This window comes from Phaenicophaeus curvirostris, chromosome 19 (genome assembly GCF_032191515.1).
Source record: "Phaenicophaeus curvirostris isolate KB17595 chromosome 19, BPBGC_Pcur_1.0, whole genome shotgun sequence".
Classification (NCBI taxonomy): domain Eukaryota; kingdom Metazoa; phylum Chordata; class Aves; order Cuculiformes; family Cuculidae; genus Phaenicophaeus; species Phaenicophaeus curvirostris.
The window spans coordinates 3,369,433-3,386,274 of NC_091410.1; the positions used below are offsets into that span (position 1 = coordinate 3,369,433).

General features: G+C 49.1%; 1 protein-coding gene across 1 annotated transcript; it reads right to left on the bottom strand.

Annotated features, from left to right (window-relative positions):
• Positions 1–7,406: 7,406 nt before the first annotated feature.
• On the bottom strand, positions 7,407–16,221 carry TEKT3 (tektin 3). The gene is given in 7 exon segments (XM_069872618.1): positions 7,407–8,009; positions 8,788–8,942; positions 10,011–10,233; positions 11,981–12,124; positions 12,371–12,441; positions 14,400–14,483; positions 15,038–16,221. Coding segments are annotated over 7 exon segments (1,440 nt in total). The 5' UTR covers positions 15,602–16,221; the 3' UTR covers positions 7,407–7,810.
• Between the last annotated feature and the right edge of the window lie 621 nt (positions 16,222–16,842).

Genomic DNA, 16,842 nt, shown 5'->3' on the forward strand with positions numbered 1-16,842 from the left:
CTGGTGGGAGGTGTCCCTGCCCATGGCAGGGGGTGGAACTGGATGGGCTTTGAGGTCCCTTCCAATCCAAACCATTCTGTGATTCTATAATTTTGCTGGAGAGATGCTGTCACCGCCTGACCTAGCAGAAGGAGAATTGCACTGTGCTCTCTGTCAAGGGGCTTGAAAGCTGCCCAGCTGCCCCAGCTCCCCGGCTCAGTCTCTGTACAAGTGTGGCCAGCAGTGGCCACCACCTAAATAAAAGCAGGCGCCACAATAAATTCAAAAAATGCTTTGTATACAAACATGAGTCGCCACAGGCTGTGCTGGGAATACTGGAAGATTGATGGGTTGTGCAAACACTGGGTAATAAGATGTGGATTTTTCACTTTGAATCTTTTCCATGCGTTCACTTAAAATTCTTACAATGCTTCAGCTTGAATTTCTAGAATAAAATAAGAAGAATTTAGGAAGGAAAGTGGGCTTTATATCACTTTAAAGGGCTCAGATGCTAATCTGGCATGGCAGGGATGGGCTTTGGTGGCCTCATCTAACTGCATGTGTGGCATCACCTGAACCAGCCCATCTGCTCTGCGGCCATCGCTCCATTCCCTTCCCCAGGCCAGGTGAATGAACCAACTCTCAAAACAAGTATTTTAAAACTACATGAAAAGGTAAGATTTTTCTCTGGCTTCTTGTTTTTGCTCTGTCATTACAATTTTAGGGACTTGCTTCCTGTTCCCTACCCTGGTGATTAAGACCATTGGCAACAGAGGGTTTGAAATGCAAAAGGGAAGGGGCAGAAATCTGCAGTGCCATCAGCAAGTCAGCAGCTCACATGGGGCTGGGAACAGAAGAACAAGGACAAAAATCCTGGTTTCAAACAACTGTGTAACAGGGGAAAGGAGAAGAGTGATGATTCTATGATACATGCTTTGACCCACATTTTATAGAGAACCTATATGTATATATAAATCATAGAATCATGGAATGGTTCCATGATCCTCACCACCCTCACAGCAGAAGATTTCTTCCTAAAATCTAATCTCAATCTCCCCTCTTTCAGCTTAAAACTGTTCCCCCTTTTCCTGCCCCTGCACTCCCTGATCCAGAGCCCCTCCCCAGCTTTCCTGGAGCCCCTTTCAGCACTCGAAGCTGCTCTAAGGTCTCCCTGGAGCCTTCTCTTCTCCAAGCTGAACAACCCCAACTCTCTCAGCCTGGCCTCATCTGGGAGGTTCCCCAGCCATTGGTCATCTCTGTGGCCTCCTCTGGACTCACTCCAACAGCTCCATGTCCGTTCTGTGCTGTGGACTCCAGAACTGGATGCAGGGCTGTAGATGGGGTCTCACCAGAGCGGAGCATGGGGAGGGGAGAAATTTCCCCCAGGCATTCACAGAGAGAAATAACTATCTAAATAAGTATTTCCAGCTGAAGAGCTGGGGAACACTCTCCACCTTGCGTGCACGTCCGCAGCTGACAGCGAGGAGCACTCGAGGAGCTGCCAGGACGTTGCCCTTTCTGTGGCACACAGCGGGATGTGCATGGAGTGTGCGGGCTCTCAGCCAGGCAGCGGGGAGGAGGCGGGCGCCGTGCCCAGGCAGGGGTGCTGCTGCGGGTTACTGAGCTGCACGGCCGCCCCATGGCAGGGCTGCAAAAAGAATGGGCCTTTTCTCCCATGTAAAACACTGTTTAGACCAAAATGCACTGAGAGAGGAGAAAGTTTCTAACCTGTTCTGATCATACTGGTGGAATGGATGTCTGAAAAGCCATTTCAAGCCAAAAAGAAGTGGAAGGGGAGACGTATAAATTCAATAAACCCCTAAACCAAGGGGTCTAATATATCTTGCAGACATTTTCCTGACATTTGTTTTCCATCAAACCAAGAACAATTTAGAAAATATTTCAGCCCTGTCTGCATTCATACCCAAAACCCAACTTCATCCAACTTTTTGCTTTCAACTCCAAGACAGCTGTCATCACTGATAGAGCCAGACTGGAGAGAATCCCACTGGCCTCAATGAAACCAAAATTTGCCCACTAACAGCCAAAGTCAAAGAAACCAACTGAATTTCCCAACTGGGACATGATTCTGTGTCAGAATATGTTCAGATAATTTCTGAACTTGTGATATTTGCTCATCTCCTGCATGGTGACAGCCTATAAAAGAAGCTGACACACTATGAGCTCCTGTGTTGAACCTACAGAGTATATGGACGTAAAACATATATGGAGCAGCCCTGAAGAGAAGGACTTGGGGTGCTGGTGGATGAGAAAAACAACATGACTCGGCAATGTTAAAAGAGCCCAGAAAGCCAACTGTGTCCTGGGCTGCATCCAAAGCAGAGGGACCGGCAGGGTGAGAGAGGGGATTCTGCCCCTCTACTCTGATCTGGTCAGACCCCACCTGGAGCCCTGTGTTTAGCTCTGGAGTCCTCGCCACATGAAGAACATGGAGCTGTTGGAGCGAGTCCAGTGGAGGCCACAGAGATGACTGGAGCACCTCCCGTACAAACACAGGCTGAGAGAGTTGGGGTTATTCAGCCTGGAGAAGAGAAGGCTGCAGGGAGACCTTAGAGCAGCTTCCAGTATGGAAAGGGGCTCCAGGAAAGCTGGGGAGGGGCTCTTGATCAGGGAGTGCAGGGATAGAATGAAGAGGGGATGGTTTTGAACTGAAAGAGAGGAGATTGAGATGAGATCTTAGGAAGAAATGTTTTGCTGTGAGAATGTTGAAGCCCTGGCCCGGGTTGCCCAGAGCAGTGGTGGCTGCCCCATCCCTGGAGGGGTTCATCCCTGGAGGCCAGGTTGGATGGGGCTTGGAACAACCTGATCCGGTGGGAGGTGTCCCTGCCCACAGCAGGGGTTTGAACTGGGTGGGCTTTGAAGTCTCTTCCAACTCAAACCATTCTGTGATTCTATGAAAACAGTCTCAAGCCTCCTTTTTGGCCCAGCTATTGAGTTTTGCATGTTTTGCTTCAGCCGTGCCAGCTGTGGGCCCTGTTTCAGTCTCCTCCAGAGTCCCAAGAGCAGCCACTGATGCTCTTAGAATGATGCTACTCCATCCTCTGCAACTCCCTGCTGAGGGACACAGAGGATGCTGCAAGTCTGCACGGGCTTGAAGAACAACCGGAACAAGATCATGTGAAGCAAATCCATTGGGAAGTATTAAATCCAAAGACAGTCCTGTCAGCTAAGGAAGTCCTTGAGATACTGATTGCTGGAAGCTGGGAAACTAGACTGGGAAAATATCACTGGGTGTTTGCCTTGGTCTGGAGATTTTATCTAAGCATCTCCTGCTGGCTCTGTCAGAGGCTGAATGTGGGGCTCGCTGGGCTTTGGTCCGAGCCAGGGCAGCCATTCCTGTGCTCCTACACTGACCAAATCTTCCTGAGGATTTTGCCAAGGTTTTCTTCCTCCTTTTATTTTTTTTTTTTTCTGAATGCTGATGCTGTTCTGGGAATTCTCTCTGCCTTGGGCGTAATGAGCTGCATTAGTTATGCAATATAATTAATATATTAATATACTGATCACATGGGTCTTGGCAAGCTTTGACTTCACCCAAATTCATATCTGACTCCTCCAGGACATTCTGTTGGAACAAGTCCAGAGGACATGATCTGAGGGCTGGAGCACCTACCACATGAGGACAGGCTGAGAGAGTTGGGCTTGTTCAGCCTGGAGAAGAAGGCTGCAGGGAGACCTTAGAGAAGCTTCTAGTAATGAAGGGGGCTCCAGGAAAGCTGGGGAGGGGCTCTTGATCAAGGGCTCAATAGTTTTGAGCTGAAAGAGGGAAAATTGGGATGAGATCTTACGAAGGAATGTTTTCCTGTGAGAGTGGGGAGACCCTGGCCCAGGTTGCCCAGAGAAGTGGCTGCCGCATCCCTGGAGTTGTTCAAGCCAGGCTGGATGGGGCTTGGACCCCTGATCCAGTGGGAGATCTCACTGCCCACGGCAGTGGGTGGGACTGGATGGGCTTTGAGGTCCCACAAACCGTTCCATGATTCAATTGATTTTTCTTTTCTTAGGCAGCAAAACTGTCCAAGCTCCTTTCTGAAGAGCATCTTGATAGTCTGGCCCTGTCTGTTTGACTGGATCCCGGACTGATAGCAAGCTCAGCTTGCATCAAGTAACACTGCCCTGGTTTTATTAATTTACTGTCTTTCCTCCTGTCAGTAAACAATTAGTTTTCAAACCCAGCTCTGCAGGGTTTATCAGAATGATGCAGGAGGGTGGAAATATGGCTGTGGGATGCAAAGGTATGTCCACAAGCTAACTTTCTCAGCAAATTGGCTGATAAAGCCAGCAATAAACCAGCAATAGAAGCAGGCACGGTCATTCTTCATACTGAAGGCATCAAAAGAAACTAAACAACTCATCATGGCAGAAAGGCAGCCAAGGAATATGGGGATGCTAAGAGTGAGCTATGAAAGCAAGGCATTTGATGGTGGGAAAGAAAAGGCATCTCACACACCAGAAGCAGGAAAGCAGGACAGTTGTTTAATACACCTGACATATATCAAAGACAGAGGAGGCTCAGCTGCAACCTCTGGAACAACCCTGCAGTGATAGAACGCATCAGCTTGACTCCCCAGCAGCTCAGTCATGGGAGGCACATCCATCCTGGTGCAGCAGACCCTGCCAGAAGCCACACATCTACTGGAATATCACACAAAATCCTCTCACTAGAGATCCGTTTAAATTGGAGTTTTGTGGCTGAGCTGGCTCCCATTGTGGGTGCCCATAGGAAATACTGTAAGAAGGGAGTTAAAAAAAGACTCAAAGCGGAGCACGTGCAGGATTAGACAATCCAAGGGTTTGGGAGGGGTTTTAGACTATCAGCTGCCAGAAGGAGTAACGTCAACATTGCCAACTCACGGAAAGCTGGTGTGGAGAGAACAAACTCCCTAAGGGACCTGGGAATTCTCTAATGTCTGGGAAATCTGCTGGAGGAAAGCGGAAAGTATTTGTGAACGAAACTAGAGAAACTACAACTGAAATGGAGTGAAGAATTATCCCTCTGAAGATTCAAACACTTGTTAAGATGGTTCTGATTTACAGGAAGAGAGCAGGCACCATGGCAGTCAGGGTGGCTGATTCATTCCTTTGTCCTTGAAGCGCTCCCACCAACAAATCACAGAATCATAGAATAACCAGGTTGGAAGAGACCCACCGGATCATTGAGTCCAACCGTTCCTATCAAACACTAAACCATGTCCCTCAGCACCTCGTCCACCTGTGCCTTAAACCCCTCCAGGGAAGGGGACTCAAACCCCTCCCTGGGCAGCCTGTTCCAGTGCCCAATGACCCTTTCTGTGAAAATTCTTTTCCTAATGTCCAGCCTAAACCTCCCCTGGTGGAGCTTGAGGCCATTCCCTCTCGTCCTGTCCCCTGTCACTTGGGAGAAGAGCCCAGCTCCCTCCTCTCCACAACCTCCTTTCAGGAGAGCAATGAGGTCTCCCCTCAGCCTCTTCTTCTCCAGGCTAAACACCCCGAGCTCTCTCAGCCGTTCCTCGTAAGGCCTGTTCTCCAGCCCCTTCACCAGCTTCGTTGCTCTTCTCTGGACTCGCTCCAGAGCCTCAACATCCTTCTTGTGGTGAGGGGCCCAGAACTGAACACAGGATTTGAGGAGCGGTCTCACCAGTGCCAAGTACAGAGGGAGAAGAACTTCCCTGGACCTGCTGGTCACACCGTTTCTGACACAAGCCAAGATGCCATTGGCCTTCTTGGCCACCTGGGCCACTGCTGGCTCATGTTCAGTCTCTGTCAACCAACACCCCCAGGTCCCTCTCCTCCAGGCAGCTTTCCAGCCAGACTTCTCCTAGTCTGTAGCTGCACAGGGTTGTTGTGCCCCAAGTGCAGGATCTGGCATTTGGCCTGGTTAAACCTCATGCCATTGGTCTCAGCCCAGCGGTCCAGCCTGTTGAGATCCCTTTGGAGCTTCCTGACCCTCCAGCAGATCGACACTTCCACCCAGCTTAGTGTTGTCTGCAAACTTGCTAAGGGTGCACTCGATGCCTTCATCCAGGTCACTGATAAAGACATTGAACAGGGCTGGACCCAGCACTGAGCCCTGGGGAACCCCTCTTGTCACTGGCCTCCAGCTGGATTTCACACCATTTCCCACCACTCTCTGGCCCCTCCATCCAACCAGTTTTCCACCCAGGAGAGTGTGCGCCTGTCCAGGCCAGAGGGGACAGTTTCTCAAGCAGAATGCTGTGAGAAACTGTGTCAAAGGCTTTACTGAAGTCCAGGAAGATCCATCCACAGCCTTTCCCTCATCCAGCAGCCGAGTCACTTTGTCATAGAAGGCGATCAGGTTAGTTTGGCAAGACCTGCCTTTTGTGAACCCATGTTGACTGGGCCTGATCACCCGGTTCTCTTGCATGTGCTTCATGATCGCACTCAAGATCACCTGCTCCATGACTTTCCCTGGCACTGAGGTCAGACTGACAGGCCTGTAGTTCCCTGGATCCTCCCTGCGACCCTTCTCGTAGATGGGCACAACATCAGCCTCCAGTCCAGTGGGACTTCCCCAGTCTTCCAGGACTGTTGGAAGATGATGGAAAGGGGTTTGGCCAGCACATCCACCAGTTCCCTCAAAACTCTTGGGTGGACTCCATCCGGCCCCACAGAATTGTAGACGTCTAGCCGGGCAAGCAAGTCTCTAACCACGTCCTCTTGGATCGTGGGAACCTCCTCCAACCCCTGGTGTTGTGCACAGAGGGAACATCTTTCCTTACTATTAAAGACTGAAGCAAAGTAGGCATTGAACACTTCGGCCTTGTCTTCATCCCCTGTTACTGTTGTTCCCTCTGCATCTAGTAGGGACTGGAGATTCTCCCTAGTCCTCCTTTTACTGTCGATATATTTGTAGAAAGATTTTCTTATTGTCTTTCACAGACTTGGCCAACCTGATTTCTAGTTGGGCCTTAGCCGTCCTGATTTTTTCCATGCACGTTCTCGCTTCCTCCCTATAGTCCACCCAGGATTCCTGCCCCTTCCTCCAAAGCTCATAGACCTTCCTCTTCTTATTGATGTCTCTCAGGACCTCCCTACTCAACCACGCAACCCTCCCAGCCTGGAGTTTTTCTGGGATTTTCCTGGCTCAGGGAAGCTCCCACCACCTCAAAATGTCCACCCCGCCACAGAACTCACCGTCCTGCTGCCGGGTGCCGCCAAAGAAGCCAATTGACACCCAAGAGTTAAAATTAGGAACCAACCCATACTCGTCAAAACTAAAACCACAGCATTTTCTTCAATTAGCTGGTCTAAAGCACTTCCTTATTTGAAGACCCCCGCACTGACAGTTTAGGTGACATTACAAGTTTCTCTAAAGCAAGAAAAATATCATCAGAAATTAGTTTAAATTGCAAGATTTTCTTCTTACACACAGAACACACTGGAACATTTTACAGAGTAGTGTTTCTCCTGCTGCACTACTAAAAATACATTGTGGATGTTAACAGTTAATTACTCTGACAACTAACTTTACTTCCCCTTGTGCTTTTTCCACATCAGACAGGCTCCAAAGGGGGAAGATGCAGCAGTTTTTCTCCTAAAATCACAGATCGAAAGGGTAGGAAAGAATCCCGATGGATGGATTTACTCCTAGCTGCATATGGGATAATTTCAGCTACTTTCTGGCACATAGTGCAAGGGAAGAACTGAACAAAAACGAAAATCTCAATAGACCATGTAGAACACAAAGTGTTTGTTTAGTTTTTACCCCAGGTTTTCATAAGGAAGTGAAAGTCAAATCGTAGAGTTTTGAAGAATCTTCGCAAAACTGGGAAACCCTCACACAATAGATACTTGGAGTTCATCTCAGCCCAGTCTAAACATGACCAAGCAGACGGAGGGTTTGGGGAAAGGTCTTCCTCTGGTCAAGGAAGAGCATGTTGGCTTTGACAGCCAGGTCATGTTCTAAGGTTGACTTGACATGAGCCAGCTTTTGCAGCGTGTCCTCAGCATCTCTCAGCCGCTGCTGAAGGGTATGGACTGTCTCATCGATTTCATAGACCTCTTTGACCAGGCTGGAAAACAACAATAAACCCTCGTTAATGGTGCCAGCACAGAGGTGGTTTCTCGTATGGCCCCTCAGGCACAGAATTTCCCTTCAGCATGCTCAGACTATCTCAAACCCTTCATTTTATCAGATGAATGGGAAACCTAGGGGCAGAGTTCCTCTGGACCTCAGCGGGGTGCCATGACTAAGCCTGCTTTAAGTTTTTGGCAAGGCTCAGCCACGTCTCCCAGGGCAACTTGTGCCACCAGGAAGAGGGATGGGTAGCTGTGGTTTCCTGTTCCCATATGGTTTTGCGGGTTTGGTGGTTCGCCCTCCTGGATTTCCCTGTGTAAGGGTCCTCCCCACACCCACAGATGCACATGGAGCAAGGCAAGACAGCTGAGAGAGGCTGAAAGTGAATGTGAAACAAGGGGAGGAAGGGAAAAACCAATGGCATGTGAGATGCTGAACTGACTTGGGGCTGGATTTAAATTGCTTTTAAAAGGCTTCACATGGAGTCCAACCCAGAGGGTCCCCAGGAGGAGGTATGAGGCTCCAGGTGCTGCCAGGCACTCAGGGCACCCTGCTCCCACACAGCCCCTTGGGGTGCAATCCCAACCTTCTCACTGTGTCCTTGAAAGGATTTCCAATGTCCCAGGGGAGGACAGGACAGTCCTTATTGCTCCTCCAAATGCTGCACCCTTTCTTGCACTTAACCAAAAGAATGGAGTTAAGTGCTCTCAATGTAAGCCTGTTGGAGAGCAAGGGGCTTATCCTCTGCTGCTGACCCTGCGCTCCTTCCTTACCGGAGCTGGGCATTGTCCCGGCACAGCTCTATGTTTGGTCTCTGTGTGCGCTCATCCAGACAGGTCTGAGCCACTTTAAATGGACCTTCTTTGTCCCTAATAGCTTTTCGGATGGCTTCTACATACATCTCGATCTGGAACATTTCATGCAGTGTCTGGCATGAAAAGAAACACGTGCATAAATTACAAAATACGTTCTTGAATGACTACATCATTTCCCTTTTCTCCCGACCATCTGCAGAATAAAGTAAGTTCAATAAGCAGACCCTGGGCTCAGAGTACTGTCACCATGCCACGTATCAATCCAGTAGAGATTCCTCTTCTGGGAAAAGCCTCTCTTTGCTGTTGCTGTCACATCAGAGGAGGTTCGGGAGCAGTGATGAATCTACTGTATTACCACTTCCAAAAATTACTGCTAGCAGGAACTGATCATCCATCAATAGCAACTAACAGAGGGAAGGTTTTTAATGGATCCTCATTTAAGGACATGGTAGCAGCCTCCCGTGCTGCAAGCCTAGCCTCCTCTGTGTTAATCAATACAATGTTTATCAATACCAAGGACTTTTCAGGAAGCTTTCCCTGAGACCCGCCAGTCCAAGGCAGGTGGCCCATCACTGATCTCCACTTCCTCTGCTTGGCAGAGCAACGCGGGAAACACACAGATAACCAAACAGATTGCTGAGACTGAAAACACATCCTTGGAGGAGAAATGAGCCTGCAAACCCCTCAGCAGGGAACCCAGTAAAGGCCCAGCAAAGCTTTCCTACAGGGAAGTCAGCACTTCGGAAGTACCAGGAGATGCAACCAGCATGGGCATTTTCTGCTGGTAATCCTTGTGCTGCTCTTCCCACAAAGGGCGGCGGAGCACTGGAAAGCTCCCAGGGGAGCAGTCATGGTACCCAGCCTGACAGTATTCCAGCAGCATTTGGCCAGTGCCCTCTGCCTCACGGTGTGAATGTTGGGGTGTCCTTTGTGGGTCCCTTTCAGCTCAGGACATTCTATGAGTCTATGATTCTATGAAAATACAGTAACCCTTGAGATGAAATTACAGTGCCAACTCATCCAGCTCCAAGAAAGTCTCCAGTACTTTGGGTTTCTAACAGAAAATGATGCTATAACCAGCTTCTTGCAGCAACCGTTCCTCTGCCTGGGCCAAGTCCGCATGGAGGGTGGTGTCACCAGGAAATGACAGTGTCACACTGAAAGGGAGGGGCTCAGGCTACCTTGGCCAGGTGGGTCTCCAGCTTGTTCTTGGCATCAGCTGTCTCGGCGATGTGATTGGTGAAGGTGACGTTCACCTCATTGAACTGGCACCACATCTCGTTGGCTGTCACCACCAGCAGGTCTCTGATGTCATTTTGCATCTTGGCAGAGGCTGCCCGTTCATTCTGGGAGTGGAGGATGTTGCCATCCGTGAACCTGGCCCATGACTCTGGCAGTGAGATGCTGGGGATGGAAGGAGACACTGCTGGTAAGCCCATGCTGCTAAAGCTGGCCATGGACCCTACCAGGGAGCAGTGTGGATTACATGTTGTTTAATGTATGCTCTTAATTTGACCACATGGAAGTGAAATATCTGAACATCATTGGTTCAATAACGCTTACCAAACGATGGCATCTTCATGAAGACAACTGTGATACTTGTGAAAGCTAAAATGAAAGACTCTCACAGAAAAATAGAGGTTTTAATCCAATCTCATGTTTAGATGCTTAAGGTGTTTAAGTGCCAAGAGATTCACAGCTTCACGACAGCGCACAGAGTGCAGTCAATTCATTCTGCTCATAACTTCTCTCACTTTCACACTAAACTGAATGACCATTAGATATTTGATTCCTTGTCCATGCATTCAGGATTGAAGTTCACGCCTGTGCAGCAGTCCAGAACAAGGTCAACAAAAGACTTAACTACCCCATACGCTCCATTTAAAACATGCTGATCCTCAGCACATTTTACCCTCCTCTGAATTTTAGCATCAATGCTTTGCAATTCATCTGTCTGCCAAAATACGTCTGAGCTCTACTGTGAATAATTATTCAAACATAAGAAAAAATTGAATCAATCTACACCCTACCGCAAACTGCCTGCACCTGTGTGAGCCGCAGATTTCTCCTCACAGCCCTTTGTCACTCAAGGCGTATCTCTGTGAGTGCTGGTTTAGGTCACCATTCATTTACCACAGAGCCAAAGCTGAATTCCTGGCACCCAAAAGCAGCTGAACCCTATGCCAGGACCATGCCCTCTATTTCTTTATCTTCTATGTCATTTTGGTTCCCTGCCAGGCCCTCTCCACGCAACGATGAACCCCCCAGACTTTACGTCAATGAAGAGCACTCAGGCAAGCACTGACACATCATTGAAAATATGCATAAACTTAACGAGCTGTGCAGAGGTGCTGAACTGAATTCATTTCCAGGCTGATCTCTGAACCCTGATAGAACCTTTAGTTAGGTGGGGCTCGCTTCCACCCTCTGGATGTTTGGCACCCAACTGAAAGCAGAGGGCTATGCTCCCTTTCTGGTGAGTGGAGAGAAATGGACCCTCCGAGGCACGTGCCTCCAGGCTGGATGGATGTGCCACGCAGACACACGCCTCTACAGTGGGCTGGGGACAACCAGCTCCCTGCCAGGGAAAGTTCTGCATCCAGTTCTGGAGTCCTCAGCACAGGAAGGACATGGACCTGTTGGAGTGCATCCAGAGAAGGCCACAAAGCTGATCACCTCCTTTAGAAAGGCTGGAGCATTTCCCTTAAGAGGACAGACTGAGAGAGTTGGGGTTGTTCAGCCTGGAGAAGACTCCAGGGAGACCTTAGAGCAGCTTCCAGTACTGAAAGGGGCTCCAGGAAAGCTGGGGAGGGGCTCTTGGTCAGGGAGTGCTGGAATAGGATGAGGGAGAATGGTTTTCAGCTGAAAATGGGGAGATTGAGATGAGGTCTTAGGAAGAAATGTTTTCCTGTGAGAGTGGGGAGGCCCTGGCCCAAGTTGCCCAGAGCAGCGGTGGCTGCCCCATCCCTGGAGGTGTTCAAGGCCAGGTTGGATGAGGCTTGGAGCCCCTGATCCAGTGGGAAGTGTCCCTGCCTATGGTAGGGAGTAGGAACTGGACGGGCTGTAATGTTCCCTTCCAACCCAGCCCATTCCATGATTGTATCAGCCTGGGAACAGCTTGCTTCTCGCATGCTGCTTGGAGTACACTCACATTGCATCAATTCGCTCCACCCCTCGGTAGAAGTTGATGCCTTCAGAGGTGTTCCTCAGCTGGCGGCACCTTTCATCGATGCGGTGGGCCACCTGCTTGTCAGCCAGGTCCTTCTCCAGCTCATGCTGGGCCACCCTGTTAGACCTTCAACATGAAAACAGCAGCCATCAGTGAGGATGTAGGGGTGGAACAGCTTCCTCCCCATTCCACTTCCCCACAGATCCTGCTTGGGCAGCAATATCCTCCCATGAGCATCATCACCACCTTCCCATGGAGTCTGCATGCGTTTTACACCTGCAGGGTGTGGGTAGAGGTCAGGTTCTGCTGGGGGTTCACATCACAACTGCAAATGCTTATCAGCCCTATGGCATGAGACAAGGAGCTCCTTACGTGAGCTGGGCATTCGCCATATCCAGGCACTGCTGCATCCTCTCCTGGCACGACCTGATGACATGGACTTCCTGGGCAAAGGCAAACATGACCCCATCACTGTCCGTACACAATCACCCTGGTCACACCCTCAGACCTCTCCAACACTGCACACAGCCAGAACTTGCCTGCTTGTCTTTCTGCCCAAAGCAAGCAGGCAGGGAGTGAAGAAAGTTCCTCCCAAAACTCAGCGCACTTGCCTACCCAGCTGAGCCTGCGTGCAGTGGTGAAGGGTGATGTGGCCACTGCCGTAACCTTCGCATTCACTTTTCAGGGTCAGCTGATAAATATTGTTTCACCTTGACATCAGTCAAGTACTGGTTAGTTCCATTGTATGGACAGGGATAGATCCTGATCTGGTATGAGCAGGCACAGTGGTTCCCTGGACAAGCAGCACTACATAACTCCATCCCCAAACCAACATCTACCCCTTTTTGCTCCCAAAATGTTTTCCTCTCCAGGAGAATTCCCATCTGTGCAGGACAAGAGGAGATGGACTTTGACTGTGGTGTAAATCCCAAGTCATTTCTAATCAACATTCAATTCCACTGGAGGAAGGCTGAGTTGCTCTCAGCTCACTTGACTCCAGCACAAAACTATCATGTTTGGAAATCCCCTGCTCCCAGAGGCAGGTGATCAGTGACTCCAAATCCAACCATTTTTAAACCCTTCTCTCTGCAGCAGCCAAGTACAGCCTAGATGTGTCCCAAACACCTAAAACCCCAAATGCTATGATGGATACACCAACTCTGCTTATTTTTATAAAATCTCATGACCTTTATATCAATCTTCTAATTTTTTGGGGGCCTGACTCAGAAGAAAATGTCTTTTAGCAGAGCAATGTCTTCACAGTCCCAGGGGCTGCAAGTTCCTTCCCAGTTTCACGATGCCTTTGCCGTGACTGAATGTCCCTGTACCTCGCGTTAGGATCCCATCTTCTGTGCCAACTTGTGTCATGTTTGCTTTTTGTTCACAATTAAAAGCAGACTAAAAGCAGGCAGGGGATGCGTGTTTTTTATGATTTCTATAGAATACATCACCTAAGCATACAAAGCAGCTCTCCTGCAGCGACCACAGTGCTCTGAGCACAGCAGAGCTGGGGGGAGATGTAATATCTGTTATTAGAACAACTAATACAGTGGGAAAACCAGACCAGCTATGTGCCAGGGAAAACCAGAAGGCACACTCACTGCCTTCTCCGCATCTGTGTGTGTTATCTAGAGATATATGTACATGACACAGAGACATCTCATATGTATGTGACATAGGTACATGCAGATCCTGTTCCGGCAGGGCTCTGGAAGATTGGACAGTCTCACAGACTCCTGGAAGAATACCAGAACCATGGAGTCGCTAAGTTCATCCAGTTCAACCATCAGCCCAACCCCACAGTGCCTGCTAATCCATGTCCCCAAGTGCCACACCTACGTGAGGTTTTATCCCCTCCAGGGATGGAGATTCTACCTCTGCCCAGGGCAGCCTGGTCCAAAGCTTCATCATTCTTTTGGTAAAGAAATTTTGCCTGATCTCCAATCTAAACCTCCCCTGGCTCAGCTTGAGGCCATTTTCTGTCACCCCATCTCTTGTTACTTGTGAGAAGAGTCCAACACCCACCTCACCACAACCTCCTCTTCTCCAGACTAAACAATCCCAGTTCGCTCAAGTGCTCCTCATAAGACTTCTTCTATAGACACTTGACCAGCCCCATTGCCCTAAAGAGAGAGACAGAGGACCCCGAGATGCTACACAAACAGGCAGCTGGTTTCCAGCTTCTCCTTCCTCTGTAAAAGCAAGAAGCAAGTCCTACCTGCAGCACGTGGGCAAGGTGCATCGGGGAGCACTGTCCCCTGCCCCAGCAGGTTTTGGCCCTTTGAAGGGTTTAGCACCTCACCAGCGCTAAGAAGCCGGTTAGAGAACAAGGCTGCAAAACCCTTTTAAGGCAGTTTAGGCAAAAATAGCTTTAAGACATGATCCGAGTTGCCAAACTTACTGCAAGGAGCTGTTTCTCCACATCATCATGGACTAGGTCGATGCCCAGCCTCTTGTCACGGTGAAGCAAGCACTCCTCAGCGACCTGTTGGGGACAAGCTGTCACTGCTGGCTGTAGGGGCAGGGTTCCCCACAGGGACAATCCCCACCTCAAGTAACATAAGAAAAGAAATTATAGGTGGGCACAGAGATGACAGCAGGGGAAAAAAGTGCCCTTGGCAGCTGGTTTAGGTGGCAATGAGCAGCCAAGCTGCAGCATCAGTATTAAATCAACACGAGCGAGTACACGTGTCCCTGGTGCAACCACAGCTGAATGCAGGAGCCTGTGTCAGCCTTGATGCTGACCTCGCCAGAGCCTCGTAGCAAGACATGGGCTTTTGTCTCCCAAATCAGGAGTTTGGATATACCGCTTATAAAAATATTTGGTTCAACAAATACTATTCTGATGTGCTCAGCATGTGCTGGTGGGGGACACAGCAGATGGCAAGGGGGTTGTTTATGGCTAACTTAACTAATGGTCTCTTAATAAAAACTTTCTAGATGTTACAGAGCTGCAAGGAAACTTCACTTAACCTTTGAACGGCTGCAGCTGTTTCAGCAGTAGGGTACAGCCTGCAGCCCACCGGACAGGGTGCTTACCTGCAGAGGGGCCTCTGTCCTGGCCAAGGCTCTCTCCAGTCTTGTTATCTCATTTGTGAGTGCATTGGTCTCCTTGATCATCTCATCCAGCTCACGGCAGAGCTCTGTTTTCCAAAATTTAATATCATTGATGCGTACTTGCAGGTCTTTGGAGCTTTATTCTTGTGTTTTCTTTGTCTGCCAGTATTTATCCTGAATCAGGCAGGAGGTGTCAAGTCTCAGAAGCTCCGCTGATTGCTGGGAAGTCTCTGACTCCTTGTAGATGGTCTGGTTGGACCTGTGCCAGTCGTCAGTGGTGTGGCGGGGAAAGAGGGTTGTTCTGCTGGGAATCAGTGGAACCATCGTTCTGTGGGTTAACTCCGGGAGACTCTTGGAATAGGGAGCCAAAATGGGCTTGATAACAGCTGTTTTGTAGTAGACACTGGGCATCCAGGGGAGGTTGGTGCTCTGAGGCAAGGGGTAGGAAGGAAAATGGTTCTTATTGCTTGAACCCCTGGTGCTGATGGCAGGCAGAAAGCTGTTAGGTTTTGATCTTGGACGGGCGCAAGAGCCATTGACTTCCATTCTTGAACACTGCTATTCAGGTCTGCATCCTGCACAGGGAAGGAGATGGAAACAGACAATCTCACTCAGCAAGCTCCTGCGCTTGCATTCCTTCTTACAGCAAATCATGACTGCTGAGGAGAATGACAGATGTTATCTTCACCATCCTTGAGTCTGTCAGTTCAGTGAAATTGTAGTTGCTGATTCACTGCTGTTGATCTGTTTCTTGGCGGGTGTATTTGCTGATCTTACAGTCTTCCAGATGTAATTTTGTCTCTAAAAGTTTTATTACCAGTCCCCATATCGGTGCCCCTTTGAACACCCAACTGCTACCAACCCAGCACAATGTGTGGGTGAGCGACTCCATCTTCATCACCTCTACCTTCACTTGCATGAAATGCTCAAGCAAGGAGCCTGCAGGTGAGATGAGCTTTGCAGGACGGTAAAAAAACAGCCATCTCTTGACTTGCAAAGGAAGAAACATGTCTACGGCTCACCTAATGGAAAATAAATGTGGGAAGATGTCCCACAAAGCCTCTTCAGAGTGTTTTGTAAACACCAGCCTTGCAGTAGCCCTGCAACGGAATGGCCATGCAGGAAGATTTTTGAACCAATACCTGCACAGGGCACTGTAATTGTTCTTGCTCTTTTCAGATTGCAGATACCAGCCAATTGTTATCAAAAATATGCCACCAAAGGGACCTAACACCTAATCTAAGGACAAAAAGGAGGGTATGTTATGCTTGGTATGATGCTCTCATAAGGTTACAAGTGGCATTCACTGGCAGGAATAAGTCCCCATGGTTGTGGCAACCAGCTGCACGTGCCCTTCCCCTAACATCATCCCATCCCCACTGCACCCAGCCTGGCTCAGAGCCTCACTGAAAGATGAGGACACTGGGGTGCTACAACAAGATCCCTGAATGGGAGTGGGGTTTGTCACAAAGCATGTGTTAAATCCCAATTGCTACAGTGTGAAATGAACTTTATTCCTTTAAAAATGGGATGCCTGCATGAGATAAGCTCTCTTTTATTCTAGAACAAAGCATCCACACAAGCAACCACATGACTAGAGGTTTAATTGCTCCTCCTGGACTACCCTGATCTCTTTGCATGTGTAGGCGAGTTGAGAGAGGCCGGCTTCTGTTTAAAATCATAGAACCCTTGGAAAGAGAGTTGCTTTCATTTTAGTCACCTCTGCAGCAAAGAACGCCTCCCTCTACGAGGCAAGCTTAAGAGGCACTGGAAGGGAGACATGGAGA